Here is a 23,767-nt window from a genome sequence, read left to right as displayed (position 1 = left end):
TTATCTTTGTTTTCATTTTTTTTTTTTTTTTGTCGAAACAAGTTCTGTAATACTGATTAATACAATGCGACTGGGTTAAACCAAAGTCAGATTAATACAATAGGTTTCTCTGAAAGGCAGGTTATCTATGATTTTCATGCATTTTTTTTTGATTAGTTTTCAATGATTTATGATTGGACCCTTAAGTAGGCACCAGCTCATTCCTACGTTGATTGTTCCTCCTACGAATTTCCGTTGAGCTTTCTGCTCGCCTCAAAGAGACAGCGTTTGTGAATGACGCGCACGCACTGTGCTATCTTCTGACAGTGGGTAATACTTGTTTTATAATTTGTGCTCCCTTTACGTCACAGGTGGTCTGTCAGCCGTGATCTACACTGACGCTCTCCAAACGGCCATCATGCTTATCGGTGCCGTCGTTCTCATGGCCCTTTGTAAGTTGCCAGAATAATTTGAGTAGGTTGGGACAAAACAGCACACAATCGTCTCATAGTCAGAGATGCCTTTGCGTCTGAGTGCGACATTTGCAGACGTAATGTGGACTTAAAAATTGAAACAAATGGAAGAGAAGGACTTAAATATATAATTGTGATCACGGTGATCGGCACCGATACAATTATGCTTCAGTGTTGAGTAGACGTTATGAACTTAAGTAACATTACATGATAAAAATGCCATCAGAGATAATGTACCTGTTATCATAGCCATAATATTCGTTAAGTACTCCGATTATGAATATCAAGATCATTATAATCATCATTGTTATTAACATGAGTAGTAATAATAAAAGAAATAGTATTAGTATTAGCATTAGTAGTAGTAGTAGTAGTAGTAGTAGTAGTAGTAGTAGTAGTATGGTATCATTACTATCATCATCATTACTTAGTTACAAGGGCAGCTAAATCGTCATAATTGTTTTCTTCCTTGTTAGAGCTAATCTTAAATGAAGGGACTTTGCCTCGATCGTTACCCAAGTACTCTAGGGTAACCATTTCCACTCGTAGGTCAGCGTAAACAAATATTAATCGTGTGGGTGGACGTTCGCACCCACCCATCGAACCCATTGAACTTGAGACCTCCTGTTTAAGACCCCAAGTCCCTCTCCACCACTTTAGAGATGGGTGCCCCAAACAGAGTGCTCGAGTCACAATGATGGTGGCAAGGCCCTCTGGCAAAGCAATTCCAAACACAGATGAGCATAACCGACGCCATGTTCAGATTATACCGTAACCTGATGCTTCAATTCCACAACATAATTCTTTTCACCATCATTATCACCTTTATCGGGGATCCTTGCAGCTTTTGCCCGCGTGCCGTACGATGAGCTGCCGATCAAGTATTTCCAGGCCATTCCAAACACGACGCTGGAAAACCCGAACACGACGTGCGGCTACCCGCGGACGGACGCGTTCCACATCTTCCGCGACCCCATCACGGGCGATCTCCCCTGGCCCGGGATGGTCTTCGGCATCACCATCTCCTCCATCTGGTACTGGTGCACCGACCAGGTAAGCGATTACGGCATCGACGACAGCCGGTACTCCCGTGATGACGCGCGGGTATACTATGGCATTATCATTCACTATGGACTGCATAAATGATACCATTTAATACTAGTACCCTGTCGATAAAGTTCTGGTTATCGTGGCGGTACTGGTAAATTCAGGTTAATTCAGCGATGAGGTCGAGAATTTCGACGACGAGGATTTTCATGGCAAAAACGAAAAAGACGATGCTGATATTAATGTATATATATATGTATATAAATACTGAAAACTTTAGACTGAAAAAAACTGCATCGCTTTATATATATGTATATATATATATATGTATAAAGGAAACAAACAAGGGGAAAACTGACCTGAAACGAATGATAAATAGTGAAAACTTTGAGCAAAGAAAATAGGTTTCCATCTGGATTCGAACCCATTTTCTTTGTCTAAAGTTTTCAGTATTTATCATTTGTTTCTGGTCAGTTTTCCCTTTGTTTGTTTTCACTATACAATGTATATTAAATAAAATAAAAAAACTGCATCGCTTCGGTTATCCCTCACATTTATATTTATACCAAAGTTGATTTACATCCTTCGGATTTATGTCAGGTTAATGTGTGTGGGCACACATACACACACCATAGCTTCTGACCACACGAGCATTGAGAATCAAGGGTTATGGGACGAACATATGAGGCTTTCTATTTCAGTCGGTAGAGCACCGTTCTACTAATCCGGAGGTCTCGGGTTCGAATCTAGTCTAGCGGGCGACGTATTTTTAGCCTAAATCAGTGATTGGCAGTCAATAGAGGGCGCGACGATGTGGAAGTCAAGTTGACTAAAAATACGTCTAGTAAGAAACCTCCGAATAGAGGCGTGGAACCGGGTGTGGCATGACAGTTGTCAGTCGTCAACTCTCGAAGTTTTATTGGCTGAGCATCGGATGTCAATCAAAACACGTCGCAGAGCTCGAAGAAATGCTAGTCTACTCTCCTAGGTATACTACAGATAATCTTTCAATAAAAATACAGTTTGCCTGTCTCTTTCAGCTTACTACAGTATTTTTTCACTCTTCTCCATTCTTTTTAAGGTGTATTACATTTTACCTTACTTCAAATAGAAAAGAATGATGGTAATCAGTGCAACTGACTTCAGTTGTAAATCTATGAGGGTTTCGCACGTGGAAACTACGCCCAAATTACTGCCGAATGCAAACCTTCAATTATTGGAGTAAAGTCTACTTGATATATACTTTAATTGTACGTTTCGGAAATATATCTGATATCATTACTCCCCTCTAGCATTTTTAACCTTGAGTTACCATATATTTTTGTATCAAACTTTGTAAGATATTTGCTTAACATCAATAAAGCTGCCGTCAAGACATCAATCTCTATATCGGAGCACCGTAAACTTTAAACAGGCATTTTCTGTCGTGTTCACGCGTGATCATACTGTCACGGAAGAACACGTCCGCGGTACATGGGCGTCCAAGGGGAAAACAAAGAGGAGCTGCGACACAAAAAGATTCCTGCAAAGCCAAAGACACAGGTGAACTATGGTGCATCCTTTGCAATCATAAAATTACGGGATGCCATCTACGTGGTGCTGGCAACAAGTAAGGAGGAACCGATTCAATCTGATTCACATTTTATTACAATGCATATGAGGACATCTTTGTGGCCATTCTGTATGCATATTATGTATTGCTAAATTGAGTATCATCAACAAGCTAACAACTGTGGTAAAATACACATACACACACACACACACACACGCACAAGACGTATTACGCAACTGAGGCACAACACGCAAGATTTGTGTCCATGTCAAAATCGCTAGAAGTGACATGTATGGCCCTGCTAAAGAGTCTTGTACGATTTTCGCCTGGAAGATCTCGTTTAGAGGTAAGGCGTGGTTGTTAAAATAACATTCACATGATTCGACCTGTCAGAAATAAATTATACTCGTATTTTCTGACAAGATTTCAGAAATGATTGTGTTCCTTCGTGTCCTTTCTGGGATGCATCAATTCAAGGATCGTTAATCTGATAATAAAATCAGGTTCGTTATTCCGAAAACGAAATATTCTTCCTTTAGCTATAAAATACGTTGATGTGACACCAATATTAAAAGGTTGAATATTATGCATTAAAAATTGAACGAAAACACGTATTCATGCCTACTCACGTGCACACACACGCATTGACACACACAAAGACAAGTATAATGACAAACATACACAAACTAAAAAGGTCAAAAATAAAGCACTCGTGTATGTGCTGATAATCCCCTTTGAAATACGGCCCAAATCATAGATCAGCCAATTCCCACTCTCATAACTCAAATGCATCAGACATGCAGATGTAAACCAAGGATGACAGAAAAAGGCAGCAACGGTGACGAAATTAAATCAGCCCACAATGTGCTTATCTAATGCCTCAACTTATTTTCCACTTTGCTTAGAGTAGCAAGCTTCTGAATGTGCTTTATCAAGACGTTTTGTCCAAGACACACTTGCTTTGGATTGCAGGGGTCAAATACCTCAGACAGTTGTAAATAGGGGTGACGAAAGAAGGCGGCAACGGTATCGAAATCGATTCAGCCACAATATTCTTAAATAATCCATCAACTCGTAATTCAACATTGCTGAGAGTTGCATGCTTCTCAACGAGTCAAATCAAGACATCTTATCCAAGAGACGTGCCCTTTGGATTGGAGGCTCAAATACTTGATGACGTTGTAAATACAGGATGACGAAATAAGGCAGCAGGGTGACAAAATCGATTCAGCCAAAAATATGCTTAGCGAAGACATGAAATCATTCTGCCGCTTTGATTAGAATTGCATGCTTCTCAATATGCTATATCAATAATTTCTCTCCAAGTGGCATGAGCTTTGAATTAGAGGGCTGAAATGCATCAGACCAATGTACAGAAAGGGTGACGAAAAAAGGCAGCAACGGTGACAAAATCGAATCAACTTACAATGTGCTATGGTAAAACAACATCATACCACTTTGCTAAGGGTTACATGCCTCTCAATGTACTATATCAAAAAGTTTCTTTTTTTCCAGGACACATGTGATTTACATTAGAGGGCTAATATACATGATGAGATGTAAATAAAGGGCGAATAAAAGAAGAAAGGAGAACGCTGACGAAATCGATTCAGGCAACAAAACGCTTGAATAATACATCAAATCGTTTGACTACTATGATCGGAGTTGCATGCTGCTCAGTGTGCTTTATAGTGCATCAAGAAGTTCCCCCCTGTGACGTGTGCTTTGCATTCTAGGGCTCAAATGCATGAAACTAATTGTACATGAAGGGTGGTGAAATAAGGCAGCAACGGTGTCTAAATCGATTCAGTCCAAGATATGATTAGCTAATACGTCGAATTGTTAATTTTGTTCAGAGTTGCATGTATCCCAATGAGCTTTTGCTATGGGGACTCAAATACATAAGAAAGTTGTACATAAAGGATGAAGATAAATGCAGCAACTGTGAGGAAATTTTACTAATCCTAAATGTGGTTAGACAATATATCAACTCGTCATACCACTTTGCTGAGAGTTGCATGGTTCTCATTGTGCTACAGCAAGACGTTTTCTCCAAGGGGCATATTGTGCTTTAGATGAAAGGGCTCACTTGTATCAGGGAGATGTAAATAAAGAGTGACGAAAACAGACAGCAACGGTGACGAAATCGATTTGGACTAAAATTTATTCAAGTACTACTCCACTCTTTATACCTTTCTACAGAGAGCCGAATGGTTCGCATTGTGCTTTATCAAGGCATTTTTATCCAAGAAGCGTGTACTTAGCCTGTACATTTATAAAAGAGACATGTGTTTATATTAGAGGGGTCGAAAATACATGATGAGGTTGTAAATAAAGGGTGACGAAAAAGGCAATCAGGATGACGGAAGCAAACAATGTGTCTAAATGATGCTTCAAATTGTTATATCAAATTAGTTAGTGTTTAATGCTTCTCAATGTGTTACATCAAGACATTTTCTCCCAGAGACATGCTCTTTGCATTCGAGGTCTTAAATACATGATGCCGTCTTACACGAAGGGTGACGAAAAAGGCGACAACGGTGACGAAATCGATTTAGTCCAGGATATGATTAGCTAATACATCAAATTGTTATACAAGTTTTACAGTCGTATATCACAATGTACCTTATCAGTATTTTTTTCAAGTGGCATGAGCTTTGGTTTAGACAACTAAAATGCATCAGAAAGTTGTACGTAAAGGTTGACGAAAAATTCACCAGCAACAGTGACGAAATCGAATCAGCCAACATGTTGCTTAAGCAATAAATCAATTCGTCATATTACTTTACTGAGATATGCATGCTTTTCAATGTGCTTTGTCAAGGTGTTATATCCAAGAGATGTGTCCTTTAGATTAGAGGGCTCAAATGCATCAGTCATTTGTAGATAAAGGATGACGAAAACAGGCAACAGTGGTGACGGAATCGAATCATCCCACATTTTGCTCAAGTAATAAATCAACTCGTCATATCAGTTTACTAAGAGCTGTGTGCTTCTTATTGTGCTTTATGAAGACATTTTATGCAAGACATGTGGGCTTGGATTAGAGGGCTCAAACGCATCAGATAGTTGTAAATGACGGGTGACGAAAACAGGCAGCAGCGGTGACGGAATCGAATCAGCCAACAATATTCTTTATTACTAGTACATCAACTCGTTATATCGCTTAACTGAGACTTGTTCACTTCTCAACGTGCTATATCATGACGTTATATCAAAGAGAAAAATGTTTTGGAATAGTATATGGCTCAAGTACATCAAAGAGTTGACAAACAGGGGAAAACCCCACAACGAAGAGCTGTACGGTTCATATGCAGTTACTACATTATCCGCGATCCAGACTGTACCACGTGCATGAGGGAGAAACTGAACTTGCCAACTCTTACCTTGGGATGCCAGGTCCGGAGATTAAAATCATTCTTCAAAGCGGTAGAGGGGTTGGTCCCAGCCCTACATTCTGGAATTGTTTTCACTAAAGTAAGACCCAAGCGAAATATTACAGCAAAGAAATAAAAAGAATGTAACGTAACAAAAAAAAAAAATGTCGAAAATTACGTTACAAATCAAACCAAATGTTACACACTGAGGCACTGTAACACATCAGTATACCGACCGAGTTTCCCTCTTTTTTGTGAAACCGATCCTGGTTTGGAATTAACTTCCAGCTGAAGTCGTTAACAGTATATTAAGGAGGTTTTCAAAGCAAAGATTGAGCAAAGTCTTCTTCACTTTGACTACCAACGCTCCCAATGTGCCCTCTCTCACCCGGTGCCTTATACCGCAAGGTCCTGCACCGTACTACATCCAGAACCAAAAAGGATGACCAAAAAAACGGCAGTAACGGTGACGAAATTTAATCAAGCCCCGATGTGTTTAGGTAATGCGTCAACTCGTAGTACCACTTTGCTGAGAGTTGCAGGCTTCCAAATGCTCTACATCAATATGTTTTCTCCCAGAGACAAGTGTTCTAGATTATAGGCTCAAATAAATGATGACAAAGTGAATAAAGGGTGACGAAAAAGGGCAACAGCGGTGACGAAATGGATTAAACCAACAATATGCTAAAATATTACATCAAATCGTTACACCAATTTGTTTAGACGTACAGGCTTCTCAATGATCTATTTCAAAATATTTTTGTCGCAGAGATATATGCTTTGCATTCAAGTTCTTCAAGGACAAGTTCACCTGACTAGACACGTGGATTGAGTGAATGCATATTGTTGGCTGAATCGTTTTTGTCATGTTGACTCTCTCATTTTCGTCACCCTATATGTACAACATGTACAACTGTCTCATGTACTTAAAGGACAAGTTCACCTTCATAGACATGAGGGTTAAGTGAATGCAACAATATTTAGTAGAACACATCAGTGAAAGTTTGAGGAAAACTTGACAATCCGTTTAAAAGTTATGAATTTGTAAATTATATGCACAATCACTGCTTTATGAGAAGACTATGATGTCATATGCATAGACCATATGAGGAAAATGATAAGAGAAAAACTTCGCTTTTTGAATAAAGTGCATATTTCCTGGACTTGTTACTGACCTACGTTATATTTAAAGAAACATTACCCCCCCCCCCCGCCTTCTGAAATAGAGAAGTCGATTGTTCTTTTTTTTTATGCGAGAAAAGTGGAAACATGTTTGATTGTCTTTATAAAATGTACTTTTTTATATTGTTGTACACATGTGACATCACATGCAAGCCATAGTAGTCTTGTCATCTAGCCATGACTAAGCAGAAACTTCAAAAATTTATAACCTTTGAACGGATTGTCCGATTTCCATTAGATTATCACTAATGTGTTCTGCTAATATTGCTGCATTCACTTAACCCACATGTCTATGAAGGTGAACTTGTCCTTTAAATACATGAGACAGTTGTACATATAGGGTGACGAAAATGAGAGGCAACAGTGACAAGATCGATTCAACCAACAATATGCTTGAATAATACATTAAATCGCTATGTATATTAAAAAGTTTTCTCAAAATTACAAATGCTTTGGATTTGGAGGACACGCATGATACACATCAACCAGGCAATTACAGACCTGTCTCCCTGACATCCGTGATGTGTTAAAAACATGAGCAGATGATATGTAAGCCTTCTTGCAACATTTGGAGAATCACAACATCCCGTCGCCCTTTAATCACGATTTTAGACTACTGATTGAACAATTGCCCAGCTCCTCAGAACAATGTATGATCTTTTTCTTGCCCATGGCAAGAAGGTCCAGACTGACACCATCTTTTGTATGTCTCCAAAGCTTTCGATACGTTACCGAACGGTTCTCAGGCGGTTACTATTTTTGTTCTGAATAAACGACCTACCAAATACTCTCAAGTCCCGACTCATTACGCCTTTTGGTAGATGACTGCCAATTGAAAAATAATAATAATAATAATAAGTCAAGTCTTAGCATGATTATCTCAAGTTGCAAGATTTATTTCAACTGAAAAAAAAAAATGGGCATCCGACAGGGGAATGAGGCTCAATGGTGACAAATGCCAAGTATGAGTACTGACGACAAATCCTCATACTTGCCCCAGGCCACCATAAACAAAATCATCACTGAATGCAATGTACATAATTATGACCAAGAATGGATTTCTCAGGAGGTATCACTTTTCATGTGCTGATATATTGAAGTAAACAAGGACACTTTATTACACTTGTCTGGGAAGAAGTGAAACTGAGCTTTCATTAAGTGAGAACATTGAACTTGATGATCTCACGTCTGAAGATGGCTCAGATATATTTGGCCTATGAACGAGTATGCTGATGCACAAGAAGGAAATAGTGACAGTGATAATGATACGGGAGTAGATCAAGTTCAAGATACTTTACTGAATTAAATGCATTATCTACCATGTCCAGATGAAACAAAAGTCCAGCTTAGGTGCTTCAAAATATTTCTAAAATGTGGATTAGGGATAGAAACGACAAATGTAAAAATTAAGTACTATGTATTGTTGATTTACAAATTGGGTACAATAGTTATAATAAAACATGTAGCTAGACTAAACCATATTAAGTTTTAGTTTATTGAGTAAGGCTTTATTGGTTGGGGCTTTTTTATACAACTGACCTACACAAATGCATCAAAATTGACATGATAATTCGAACATTTTTAAATCACTACTCCCAATGGTAAACAATGCCTTTAATGATCTGCATTGCCTCGTTACATGTTTTTTACTGCTACTAATAAATAGTATCCATCTCTTTGTGTTGGATAGGCCTACACAGCATTTCAATAACATTTTTTTATAGTTTCTAGGATTCCTTTTAAATGATCTGCTCTTATCATCAGGGTTCGCTCGCATCTATAATCAAAACCGTGTTTAATTGGTCTTCTTGTTTTTGAAGGGAATATAAGCAACATTATTATGAATTATGATCAGTAAATTTCAATACACAAGCCCTGCACTGGAGCAAACTGCAACCCACTGGTAGAATTGAAGAGTTTGTTCGCAAACACCGATAAGTTCATTTTTGAAGATTTTGAAGTACGGTCTCTGTCATAACATTGCATAAAGTCCAAAATAATGCCTTTTAAATGATTATATTGGTCACTACATTATAAAGGTACATTTTTGAAGTTATGGTCAAAAGAAGCAAATATTTTCCTATTATTCTCTTTATTTTTCTTGACCTTTAATCGCAACTATCTCCATTTGGCAAATATGGACTTATCGGTTTTTGCAAACAAACTCTTCAATTATAACTAACTAATCACATTGTTATGTGTACTATGACTGAACTGCAAACCGAATTTGGTTCAGGTGAGTGAACATCATATGACACATAGTGTATTACACAATATAGGCCTATTTGCAAATGTAGGCCTATTGGAATAAATTTCCAGTTTAGAAAATATGGGCAAAAATAGCAAGATTGAACAACCTTATTGCTTTTCTCAAAGCCAACATAACTTTAATCCCCTTTGCTTTCTAATATAAATGCTATCTCGACTATATCATGGCCATTTGAGATAAAATATGTGTTGTATGGATGATTAAACTGTAGTCATATTATTATTATTATACTGACCCGTTCGTCTTGCACGTTATGGTGGAAAAGCACAGGCAACCTTATTTTCTCAAAAGAAGGGCAATACAGAAAGCGTTTCAGCGCCTCTGTCACAAATTTCCATCATTCATCCATAAATTACAAATATATTTATCTCCCAAATTGATATGTTATAATAATCATCATAGATTTAGGTCATTTTCACCATGATCATAATTATAAATCGTCCATGCTATATCTCCATAGTTATTAAACGACTCTTGGCGTTTTATAATAGCATGTTTTACAGTAGTCGTTGAGATAAGTAATTTGTCGGCCTATTTGCACACATATAGAATGCAAGGTTTCACTTCATATCTATTACTCGATAAATTATTACTCTATTTAGGCACTTTCATCATGACTGGTGATGTATTTGCCGCTGGACAGAATCTACAGCTTTGTAGAAGATCGCATTTCCATGTTTCCATGTTTCGCTATTCGAACAGAGTCACTTTATTTGTCAGCTGAATTGGACATTGTGAAATTAAGTGTCTTTTTTCAGGCAAACGTATATCAAAGCAATGAAAATTCTGGCTTTCGTGCGCTGACCACTAACGCAAGTTATTTATACAGATATTTGGTTAAATAGATGCAGAAAATCATGGTTGATAAAGCTTGATAAGAAAACTATAATAGTGTGCTGATAAAAGAGAAAACAGGGTCTTTCACGAAGCGTAAAAGCGGTATCGTGTTTAACATCTTCTACGGAGTGAGAATGGTGAATCTCCACATGCAAGCGAAGCTTCTATCTGAAATCGTTCGTCACTGCATTCAGAGCAACAATTTGTAAATTCCAATTCAGATGTCCTCATGCTCACTCGAGGTGCATCCATATTCAAAGAGTATGCTTTACCCATTTACGCCTATACTTCCTAGTCATATTTCACACTTTCGAGAAAAATATAAAAATTACTGCTGGTGCTCGCGCATTTCCAAACATTTGCCTAATGTCTATATTTTATGATGCCACGTTGACCTGCTGTACACCTGGAAATATAACTTTAACTTTTCAACCAATGTATAACGTCCCTCGAAGCAATTTCTAAGATATGAAAACCAGGAAAATGAGGTATAGGAATTACCATGAGCTACCAACTATATAAGCATGTATACATTCGTGGATGTTTGATTTGACAACCGGGAAATTGGATAAAAAATGGCCATCACTTGTCTTTTCCGGCGCTTTGGCCATGGTCACATATCGTGCGTGTTATGCTTCAGTTTCGTAAGTAGGTAGTGGCTTTTTTTTTTCTCCTTTGCGTGTGTGTGCATGCATCAGCCACATTGGTTAGCTTAATTTTCTGCATTGGCATGCATTCGGAATGGTCAGAAAGATGTCCTAATTTGCATTTGTAAAGAAATGTGAATAAGATTGAATCGGTTCCTCCTTACTTGTTGCCAGCACCACGTAGAAGGCATCTCGTAATTTTATGATTGCAAAGGATGCACCATATTTCACCGGTGCCTTTGGCTTTGCAGGAATCTTTTTGTGTCGCAGCTCCTCTTTGTTTTCCCCATGGACGCCCACTGTACCGCGGACGAGTTCTTCCGTGACAGTGTGATCACGCGTGAACACGACAGAAAATGCCTGTTTAAAGTCTACGGTGCTCCGATATAGAGATTGATGTCTTGACGGCAGCTTTATTGATGTTAAGCAAATATCTTACAAAGTTTGATACAAAAATATATGGTAACTCAAGGTTAAAAATGCTAGAGGGGAGTAATGATATCAGATATATTTCCGAAACGTACAATTAAAGTATATATCAAGTAGACTTTACTCCAATAATTGAAGGTTTGCATTCGGCAGTAATTTGGGCGTAGTTTCCACGTGCGAAACCCTCATAGATTTACAACTGAAGTCAGTTGCACTGATTACCATCATTCTTTTCTATTTGAAGTAAGGTAAAATGTAATACACCTTAAAAAGAATGGAGAAGAGTGAAAAAATACTGTAGTAAGCTGAAAGAGACAGGCAAACTGTATTTTTATTGAAAGATTATCTGTAGTATACCTAGGAGAGTAGACTAGCATTTCTTCGGGCTCTGCGACGTGTTTTGATTGACATCCGATGCTCAGCCAATAAAACTTCGAGAGTTGACGACTGACAACTGTCATGCCACACCCGGTTCCACGCCTCTATTCGGAGGTTTCTTACTAGACGTATTTTTAGTCAACTTGACTTCCACATCGTCGCGCCCTCTATTGACTGCCAACAACTGATTTAGGCTAAAAATACGTCGCCCGCTAGACTAGTTCGAATCCCGATGGAAAGCCATTTTCTTTGCTCAAAGCTTTCACTAAGATCAGCCAGAGAGGCTGTTTTTAGTTAGTCCGTTTAATAAAAGTAATTACATAAACAAAATACACATTTTAAGGACAGAATTGCATTTTTCTGTTATTCTTTGATTTCTATGGTCATGATGGTGATGTTTGACATTTCTTTTTAAATCATTTTAGTGCATGGCGGCCTGTCTTGGCCCGGACCTTTCTTATTATTATGATTATAATTTTTAAGATTACTATTAATGTTTTCATTGTTATCATCATCATCATTATTCATACCTTCATATTCGGAAAATTATCTGTTTGTTTTTTTTATAATCGTAAATATCATTAATTCAGATATCCTTGGAGTTTTCTGGGCGAATTCTATTGTTATATATCATCACAGTTATTGTTATCATTATCATTGATTATTATTATTATCATTCATTTTTCACAATTTATGCTGGTAATTTTCTCTCTAGGTCATCGTGCAGCGCGCTCTGGCCGCGAAGTCCCTTGCGCACGCCAAGGGTGGCTGCGTCATGGCGGCTTTCCTCAAAGTCCTGCCCATGTTCATCATCGTCTTTCCCGGCATGGTCTCCCGCACCCTCTTCCCAAACTCAGTCGCCTGCGCCGACCCCGATGAGTGTATGGCAGTGTGCCAGAGCGAAATCGGCTGCAGCAACGTGGCCTACCCCCAGCTCGTAGTCAACGTCATGCCCGTGGGTAAGTGAGGATCTATTCAGACCAAAACAGCTGCAAAAAGACATTTGTGAGATTTGGGTGCCGTTTTTATTTCACTTTAATCTTTGATATATATATATATATATATATATATATATATATATATATATATATATATATATATATATAGATATATATAATATAATATATGTATATATATATATATATATATATATATATATATTCACTGCTATATAGTAATGATAATGATAGTAATAGTAAAAATAATAATAATATTGATAGAAATAATTATAAATAGTAATAGTAATGATAATAATGATAATAATAATGATAGTCATTATCATCATCATCATAACGCCTATACAGCGAATAGCACATAGTGGTATAGACTCTAGGCCTAGTAGAATATACAAAATCTTTACAATTACATTTCGTAAGGTAGAGAAAAAATCTTTCCTTTGATCGCATTATTGTCGTAAATAAAACTTTGATTTAAATGTTCATTTTTCATCTATTTTTTCATAAAAACGAAGCGAAAATGGATGTTTCTTTCAGTAGGAGAACAAAATAAACAAAAATATTGTTATGACTTATTGATAATTCTGTTATTTTCCTATTTGGAATCACATTCTAAAGATAAAAGTTCCCAGTTCTCTCTGATGCATGATGGAAAATTGTATCACGTTGTTTCCTCTCGTCCAGGACTTCGTGGATTGATGCTGGCCGTGATCATGAGCGCCCTCATGAGTTCGCTGACGTCCATCTTCAACAGCAGCAGCACCATCTTTACCATCGACATCTGGCGGAGGATCAGGCCCAACTCATCCGAGACCGAACTCATGATCGTCGGCCGGTACGTTTCTCGAGGTCGTCACCGCTGAATTATTATCAATCACTTTGAAAGGGCGGTGAGTTGGCTCAGTCGGTAGCGCGTCTGCCTCACGATCACGCGGCCCGGGTTCGAACCCGAGTCTGGACTGAGCAATGTTGTGTGTAAGCATACCCTCCCCTCTAGCATGAGGCAAAGCACTCTGTCCCTCGGATAGGACATAAAATGGAGATCCCGTGTATGAAAGAGTAACAACTCATGCACGTAAAAGATCCCGCTTCATTCATTTATGGCAAAGAGCAGGGTGTTTAACCCGGTGAAGCGGTCCCACCTCACACCCAACTGGACCCCATGGAAGACCAGCTTAACGTAGCTGAATATGAGCTATCCAGCCATCTTCTCAGATGGAAATGAACAAACAAACAAACAAATAATATGAATTATATCAATTTAACAACAACAACGACAACAACAACAACAACAACAACAACAACAACAACAACAACAACAACAACAAAAACCACACACAATGTGCATTGGATTTGCACACAATATCACGAATTTGAGCTGTTTTGGGGGTCGACATGCATATATGCAAAACATTATGTAACTTCACAACAGTGAACCCGGACGTCGCATATTTGGTCTCAAAATATGCTGGCTACTTCAAGAAAAAAAGATCATGAAGTGGCGCTGCAAAATCTTCGCGCGCTGCTATGTGGAATCGTGGCGCAAAATGTCGGGGGGGGGGGGGAGCAATTTATTGAACCCCATCAAGTTAAGATAGGGTTACAGTTGCAGGAAGTGGGGGATACGTGCTAAAAAGCCAAGCTTGTAATTTGCAGTCTCCTCGCAATTAACACTACTTCATCATTTTGTAACGTTAGTCCGCATTATGATTTTTTTAAACAATGTTTTTCCTCGGGGATAAACAAGTGGATATTACAGTGAGAATGCATCCATGAATCATTTCACTCCAAATTCGCTGCTCCTCCTCTCCTCCTCCTCCTCCAGGATCTTCATCCTCATTATGGTTGGTATCAGCATCCTGTGGATCCCCATCATCCAGGCGGCCCAGGGAGGACGTCTCTTCGACTACATCCAAGCCATCACCAGCTACCTGTCTCCGCCAATCTGCGCTGTCTTCCTCCTCGCCGTTGCATGGGAGCGCATCAACGAAAAGGTGGGCAACATCTGTTTCCATGGAGATTAAAGAGGGATGGTATCGTTTTGGTTGAGATTGGGATTTAGGTTTTAACTTTTCATGAGATAATTCAAAACCACTTAAAGGAAATATTAAAGAGCATGCGATTCTGAGAAGAATTCCAAGTTTATTCGAAGAAAATTAGTTTTGAAATGGCAGAGATAACCTAAATCAATTGAGGTTCTAATAAAAGGTGGGACCTAGCTTTTATTAGGACAACTTTGTTTTGCTTTGTTTTTTTATATCTCAGCCATTTCAAAGCTAATTTTTATCAAATGAACTTTGAAATCCTTTTAGAATGGAATGCTCTTTAATGTTTTATATAATTGATTCTAATTATCTCACAAAAAGTTAAAACCTGTTGAAACCGCGTGTAATGGCAACAACAAAATAAAATCCTCTTCTCTCTCCCTTTTCTCTGTCCACCGTGAAGGTAGTCTCTTTCTGTCATTCATTCCACGCTTACTTACCTTTCTCCTTTCCTCCCCTTACTAGAGAGCTGTCTCATGTTTGTTAATGAGTCTGTATGTGCGCACTTTGCCTTGTTTTATCAGTTTTGTAACTTGAGCCTTGCCTTGAGCACCAAGTGGATATGTTGCGTGTTATAAATGACTATATTATTATTATTATTATTATCATTCAATGATAATGATAATGATGATAATGATAATAATTATAATAATAATAATAATAATAATAATAATAATAATAATAATAATAATAATAATAATAATAATAATAATAATAATAATAATAATAATAATTATTATTATTATTATTACTATTATTATTATCATTATTATTATTATTGTTATTATTATTATTATTATTATAAACTACTTTTGTTTTTATGAGGGGACAGCAGATTTCAAGCTCAGTCTTTTAACGGTCGCTTTCATTTCCAATCTTTTTTTTTTCTGTATTTGTCATGAAATCACAAAATTGTATTACTATTCATAGTTCGTTTTCATTGCATTGTTGTACCATTTGTATATGTGTATTCAAATGTTGTAATCATGTGTTGGAAATCAAATAAAACGAAACGAAACAAACAAAAATAAGTTTGAGTTTCTCCAAAATTAACACCACGCACGCAGGGCGCCTTCTGGGGTCTCATGGCGGGGCTCCTGGTGGGTCTCATCCGGATGATCCTCGACTTCGTCTACCCCGCGCCCAGCTGCGACAATGAAGACACGCGGCCGGCGGTCATCGCCAACATGCACTACCTCTACTTCGGCATGTTCCTCTTCGCCTTCGTCTGCCTCATCACCACAGCCATCAGTCTCCTCACTACGCCGATTCCTTCCAAATACGTGAGTATGCTCGCTCCGCCCACCGTTTGAAGAAAAAAAAAATCTACCCCCTAAAAATGAATACTATATGTTGAGAAATAGAAAAATATTCCCTACAGAACGATATTAAAATGGCAAAAATCAGATAAAAGATAAAGAAGATGTGACATTTTTGAAATTTCAATTTTTTTTTCCGGAAAACATTTCTTTCTTATGAATATTCAAATCAGCAAATCAGCAAGTTGACGATGTCATGCTCTCACAATTTCTTAAACATTTGATATACAGAAATTACAGAAATCTCATCCTTTAGCTGTCTAAATGAAATATATGTATATTATATAAAAGCAGTCATAAGATTCGCGTCGCAGATCTAGACCTTCCTAATCCTCCTTTCGTGACGCACTTCGAATCTTCACCCTTTTTCCCGCCATTATTTGCTTTCTCTCTCTCTCCCTCACAGCTGGTGCGCTTGACCTGGGGTACTCGTCACAGCACACTAGAGAGACAAGACCTGTCCATCTCTGAGGTGAACGAGGAAGAGGCCAAGAAATTCTCACCGGAGGAGGAGACACCAGAAGGTATTCATACATCACTCCATGATGACTCTTTCATTCCATTTCATCTCATTTTATTTCATTCCATTTCGTTCGTTTCATTCATTCAATTTCCTTTCCTTTCCGTTTTGTTTTGTTTTATCATATTCCATTCCATTTCGTTTCTTTTCATTTCTTTTCCTTTCCCTTTCATTTCATTTCAATTTATTTCCTTTCTTATCCTTCCCGTTTCTTTCATTTCATTTCATTTCATTTCATTTTATCCCATTTTATTTAATTTAATTTCATTTCATTGTTCTACATTTCCAACAAGTAAAAATTAGCATTCCTGAGCACAACATTATTATATATATACACACATAATAATTATCTGAAATATTTAACTCAGCTCGTGAATTAATATATATAGCTTAATGATAATGATAATGAGAATGATTGCGGTGTCTTATTTAATTAGTCCTAACAAAAATGATAACATATTGTAGATCTTGGTTGCAGGTTTTCGCCATGTTTTCTTCCCTCTCTTTTCTCCTCTCTCCTCTATTATACCGATACTTTCAGTTGCTCAAGTATAATAATTGATATTTGCATGTACTGGTTATCACGATTATTGTAGGAGACATAATATTCTGCGTTGTTTATCTCTATATTTCTTTTTCTAATTTTCTAGTCCTTAGATAACATCCTCCCTTTATTCCATTTCCACCTACAGTAAGAGTGGATCTGGCACATTACAAAACGATAATAATAATAATAATAATAATGATAACAATAATAATATTAATTATATGAATTTATAAAGCGCAAAATCTATGTCTATATTATTCTTCTAGTAAATCATATCCGTTATTTTTTTTTTTTTTTTTTTTTTTTTTTTTTTTTTTTTTTTTTTTACAGAAGAGGTGAAATTCTCGCGCAAGCTGGTCGACTGGATCTGCGGCACGGGCAAACAGCCCGAGATGACGGCGGAGGAGAAGGAAGAACAGATGAAGCGGATGACGGACATCGAAGAGACGCGACGTGACAGATTCATCCTCAATGTCACCGCCATCATCACTATGGGTGTCAGTGTCTTCTTCTGGGCCTTCTACGGATAACGATAAAAATATTATTCAAATCCCTCTCCACTTCCTAAAAACGGCAACGTAATGGTGTAAACGACCGGTAAACATGCAACGCAACTTTAATCAAGCAATTTCTTCGTTGCAATGGATGTTCCCTATCGGACAATACATATCAGAGAATGAAGTGTTCACCTCTTGTGCTTGAATATTTATGGACTACAAACTCCCTCAAGACGGCAACATGCACATGTATAAATGACCCATCCACTCGCATGGCACTTTTCACTCCTTATCCAACGCGTCAAGTGTCATGGTCTTAGATATTTGTGGACAAGAACTTCAGCAAGGCGGCACACATACACACACAAAAAAATAAAAAAAAAATAAAAAAAAAATAAAAATCGTAATCTAGGCGTCATTTTGAACAGGAGTAAAGAATGTTATGAAAAAAAAATGGACCTTCCAGGCAACTGCCATTAACATAGAGCTGCGTAATCATCGCAACCAGTATTACTAACAGTAAAACGGTATCAGTGGCATGTTTATGAAACCAGATTCACACCTCATCATCTTTAGCATTTAAGTGTATATCTCCCCAAAAATCTTTAAAAAAATTAACAAAAATCAAGTAACATTCAAAACCATGTCAAGTCTTTCTGCTTAAAGCAATAACGCCTTGTGCACACATACTCTGAGATTTGTGAATCATTCTATAGCTTGTTTCTTTGGTTGGTTGGCTGAAGGGGTATTAGTGATTTGCCGAACAGATAGTCTTGATTTCTTTTTAAGGTAGCGGGTAAGATCTTTTGAGTTGAAATCTGAAGGTATTCATTATTCAATCATTTTGTGGCAAAACTGACTAAGGAAGCATTCACATCTGCAAATAGTTTCCGGCATATGTCGATGAATACGATATTATAATATAATTGTATGAAGCCCTCATTTTGGAAAAGGGGCATTTGTGGAACTGATGGGTATAGAATAGCTATCATTTGGATCTGATATTATTTTGTCGATGTGACGCAAGAAATTATAGGCAAGTACACGAAAACAGTAAATGGTTAGTCCGATAAAAATAGAAAATAGCTTATACAGAAAATACAAGATTTATATAAAACAAGATAACTCTACGTGTCCTGCAAAAGTCACTGTGCCCGTCACAATTTAGAACCCTTTATTTGCGACAGTGAACGAAAGGTTATATATTACGTTATCGGGTAAAATACCGTCCTTTATTCTTACGAATGATCATGGGAAAAGTTACATTTTAATTCCATTACAGAAAGTACTGACAGCTGAAGCAAGGAAGATCTAAATGTTTCTTTGAGATTTGATCTCGCTTTCTTTTAGCATATTCCCACCTCGTCTTAAAAGGACGATAGTTCAGGATTACTGAACCGATGGAATATATCAATCCCATATTCCGATGTTCTTTTCCGTCTTTTTTTTTTTCCTTCAGAGAAACCTAACCTAGAGAAACTCATATATAATTCAACGTGCTTTCTGCGTGGATAACGATTCACTTGGTTCATCTCCATGTAGCATCGATTGAAACTTATCTTTGTAGTGTGTTGTGTGTTTGTTTGTTTGTTTTTTTTTCAGTTTAGAAATACCGGAAGTAGATCATGTGAACCTTTCATCTTCTGTATGTTCCTAACAAAAGGTCCCCCTTTTCACTCATGTTAGAGCTGCTTATACATGTATTTTTTTTTTTTTAAATTTCACCCAGTGATGCAATGCGTTTGAAAATTAGGTGTGAGAAACCAATGTCTTGTCAAGAATCCTCATTTGGAAATTTTAAATTTGGTGCCCGTGGTGTGAAAATCATTAATGCCATTTTGTTTAATATTTAATGTGAATGTGTTAGAATGTCGTCATGATTATCATTTATTTTAGTTCTTCTCTTAATATCAGAAGTCTGTCTTTTCAGAGCAACTCTTACAGTATAGCTTGTCTCGTTTTACGCTAATTCTTCATAACCAACAGGTTTCTCTGTCGAAATTGGATGTTTTAAATGTAAGCTTTGAAAATCAAAAATGCATGACTTGTCATGACGTTTTGTCAGGTAAGAGGTTTATTGGAAGTTTGACATTTTAATATGTAGAAATATCAAGGTCTTAACGGGGTATTTCAGTGAATGATATAGTGAGGGATCATGCTTTATCCCGTCACGTTAGATATAAATCGCATAAAATCTTATTCAATTCCTCCTCTGAAAACAGTGAATCACAACAAACATTCCCATTTCGAATGAAATTTGTACATTACAATCTCCGCTAATTCTTCATAACCAACAGGTTGTATTTATATCAATTATTTAATTTATCCTTATGTTGGAGCAAAATCATATTTTGGCATAAGATTTTAAGAGATTGTCACCTTTGTATATATATTTTTTCCTATATGTACGCAAATGACTGTAGATAAAAAAAAAAAAAAGAAATCGTGTGAGAATTGATGTAAAGTGACAGAAAGAAGGCTATATTTTGACACGTAGTGTATTGAAAACGTCTATTTTCATGATGATGTTTAGTTTTCTATATTTCACGTGTGTTTTGTACCGTTTCGCAGCAATTGTCCAAATGCAGATATAAAATATTATGTGAATGTTCAAAACATAAAAAATTGAGCGTGTCAAATGGTTGGAGGTAAAGTACACTTCGGTAAAAACTAGCATTTTTACTGAAATGTGTAACAAACGTGACAAAGAGCGCGATTCATGGGAACAGTGTGATGAAAACACACGTAATCGTTCAGAGACTAATGTTGATTCTTGAACAGAATCACGACAACTACCTTTGAATTACTATGGGAAATAGCACCCAGACATCACAACACAATTCAACAACAATAATTATTCTTTACCCGGCTTGTCTTGAAATTGTGCATTTGATTCCTCAGTAAAAGTGATTTTGATAGAGGAAACATAACCTCAACTTTGTTAGCAAATACCATTTGACATAGTCTGATTCTTGAGCCACTGAAAACTATGCTGCACGTAGCATGGACCCATTGCAAGTTCAAATGCAATCTACCCATAGAGGAAAGTGTTGAAAGAAAATCCAGCCACCCTTTTATTATTCTTCAATGATTGAAAGAGATCTGAAACAGAGGTATGATTGGTATTAAATGCATTTGATTTATCCAAGTTACTGTAGTTATCCGGTGTGAATGCTTTCTGCTGTCTCACGTGCAAAACTCTGGCGTACAGCCACATTCCTTGAGACCCTTGCTCTCCAACTTCTAATTCATTCATCAACTTCTAGGACACAAACACACACACACACAAACACACAAACAACCAAGAAATATTCTCAGAGACAATGAATCAGGCTGGGATAAATGTATATACTATAGAATATATATATATATATATATATATATATATATATATATATATATATATATATATTTATAATAATAATAATAATAATGATAATAAAACAGAAACCAAGCTCATGCTGTCATTACCATTAATTGTACAACAGGTTATTTTGGCAAACAAATTTTCGCGCCAATCGCTTGAAAATTTGTGCTAAAATCATACTGTTGGTAATGACAGCACAAACTTGGTTTCTATTTCATTTTGGATGTCATTTCACCAACACATGGACTACTTATTCAATAAATGAATGATTATGTATATATAATTATATATATATATATATATATATATATATATATATATATATATATATATATATATATCTATTATATATACACGTATATATACATACAATTATAAACACTATATATATACTATAATACATATATACAGACACACACACATATATATACATGTATATATATATATATATATATAGAGAGAGAGAGAGAGAGAGAGAGAGAGAGAGACAAAAAGAACGACTGCTCATTGGATAATGAGATGATGACCAGTGATTTTATTACATGTGTACATTAGAATAAAATTCGAATATAAGGCTACAGAATTCAACAATTATTTCTTTGAATCACACTGTCAAACAATTCCTCAAAATTCTTAACAATACAAACTGTTTATCCAAAAACTCATCACCATTTACAATTTCACTATTATCCTCAAAAAATTACCTTTCAATAAATTGCTCAAAAACGAATATACAGCAAAACCAACGTTATGTATGCTTATACATTGAGGTTTGTTTAGTAGCTCTGTGTTCATATCATACACATCAAAGCTCAGTACCTTTTGGATCCTTTCACTATATTGCAGACAGGATTTGCAAAATTCTAAACCAAGTTTGAATCTATACCTATTTATAGGCACTGGGCAACTCAACAGATGACAAAGTGGGAGATAGAATATAATTACCAATAGGCTCATGAAATAAAGACCGAATGATAATGATGGGTCTGTTTTTCAGTAGGCCTATCACCACCCTGGTACATCACCTGCATGTTGTGCATTTATACAGACTCGAGTGTCATCACCTCGTACCAGTATAGGCGTATGACCACTTGCAGGGCTGCCAACATCAAGCCATCATAATCACAGAGACTCCAAATCATAAAAATTTAAGGAGATACATTTGCTTATGTATGCATTTCAATGGGTACACTTGTAGAATCATGGAGATTTGTATTCACTTATCTAGCTAGACAAGGAGAGATGTGGAAATTTTCAGCAAGCATCTGTGCACGGTCAGGGAGACCTTGCATCTCTGTGTTTGTACATGTATCAATTCATTTCAATTCAATTCAGTTCAGTTCAGTCCAAATTAATTTATTTGGAATCATCTGCATTGAATACATATATTGCACATGAAATACAGTCTTTTCTCTTTCCTTTTCAACTCAATAAGGCATACAGTGTGAACATGCAAACATAATTATTGAAATTCACGCATACAATGGGCTGTTAACATATTGAAGAAAAGAATAACATCAATTGGGAGCTACTCAGGATAGTGAAACAAAATGATCTGACTGAATTATGGTACATGTATTGCAAATATGAATGCAGAAGACTGTTGTCAAATATGCATATATTGAAGATACGACAGCCTTGAAAGAGAAAAAAAGTGGGTAAAACATGCATCATGTATACTTATCGAAAACAAAAAAAAAGGGGGAGGGAAGTCAGATTGTCAGCTATTCTGGCATCACATACTGTGATGTCAACAAAAACTGCAAAACTGTAGATGCTAGAGAGTAAAAGGTGAATGTGGTGAGTGTTGGTGCAAGTGCATGTGACTAGTTGACCCATGGTAGAAGTGCCTTTTACCTGTGCATTGTGTAGTACACAAATTCAGACGTAATCAGCTTATATATACATTGCTCTAACCATACCAGAATATAGCTACAAAGTTAATGTGTATTTCACATACCACTCCTACACTCCCACCCTCAATCCCAGGAAACACATTGCCATACGTTGTAGCTGCCACATTTGCATGACTGCTATCTCACCAGCACAGTCAAAGTTCTTACAGAATTGTGATCCGGTATAGCTGGTGTAACATAGTTATGATTGATATCATGATAACATAAATAAAAATTTATAATTTTTGGTATGTATCTATAGTCCTTGTCTGGGACAACACCACCTCATTCACATTTTCAAACCACAGATATGATAATGTAAAAGGCATGACATAGATTCTATTACATAACACCAGTCCAAGTCTTCAGAGGTAGCATTTCACGCTGATCAGACAGCAGAATTTACGCATCTAGATTTAAATTAAGCTATTGACATGGCAGTGAGGTACTG

The 23,767-nt window shown here is 36.8% G+C and overlaps 1 protein-coding gene across 1 annotated transcript in view; it reads left to right on the top strand.

The window, feature by feature from the left end:
- Positions 1 to 18,087, top strand: part of LOC140227218 (sodium/glucose cotransporter 4-like) — a 66,912-nt gene extending 48,825 nt beyond the window's left edge. Inside the window, exons 6-13 of the mRNA XM_072307646.1 lie at positions 351 to 431; positions 1,297 to 1,505; positions 12,886 to 13,129; positions 13,811 to 13,961; positions 14,952 to 15,120; positions 16,239 to 16,454; positions 16,897 to 17,014; positions 17,888 to 18,087. Coding sequence (XP_072163747.1) covers positions 351 to 431; positions 1,297 to 1,505; positions 12,886 to 13,129; positions 13,811 to 13,961; positions 14,952 to 15,120; positions 16,239 to 16,454; positions 16,897 to 17,014; positions 17,888 to 18,087 — 1,388 coding nt within the window. The remainder of the gene's footprint in view (positions 1 to 350; positions 432 to 1,296; positions 1,506 to 12,885; positions 13,130 to 13,810; positions 13,962 to 14,951; positions 15,121 to 16,238; positions 16,455 to 16,896; positions 17,015 to 17,887) is intronic.
- Positions 18,088 to 23,767: the final 5,680 nt, after the last annotated feature.

The sequence above is a fragment of the Diadema setosum genome, chromosome 4, assembly GCF_964275005.1.
Source record: "Diadema setosum chromosome 4, eeDiaSeto1, whole genome shotgun sequence".
NCBI lineage: Eukaryota > Metazoa > Echinodermata > Echinoidea > Diadematoida > Diadematidae > Diadema > Diadema setosum.
This window is presented reverse-complemented; position numbering and strand designations above follow the sequence as displayed.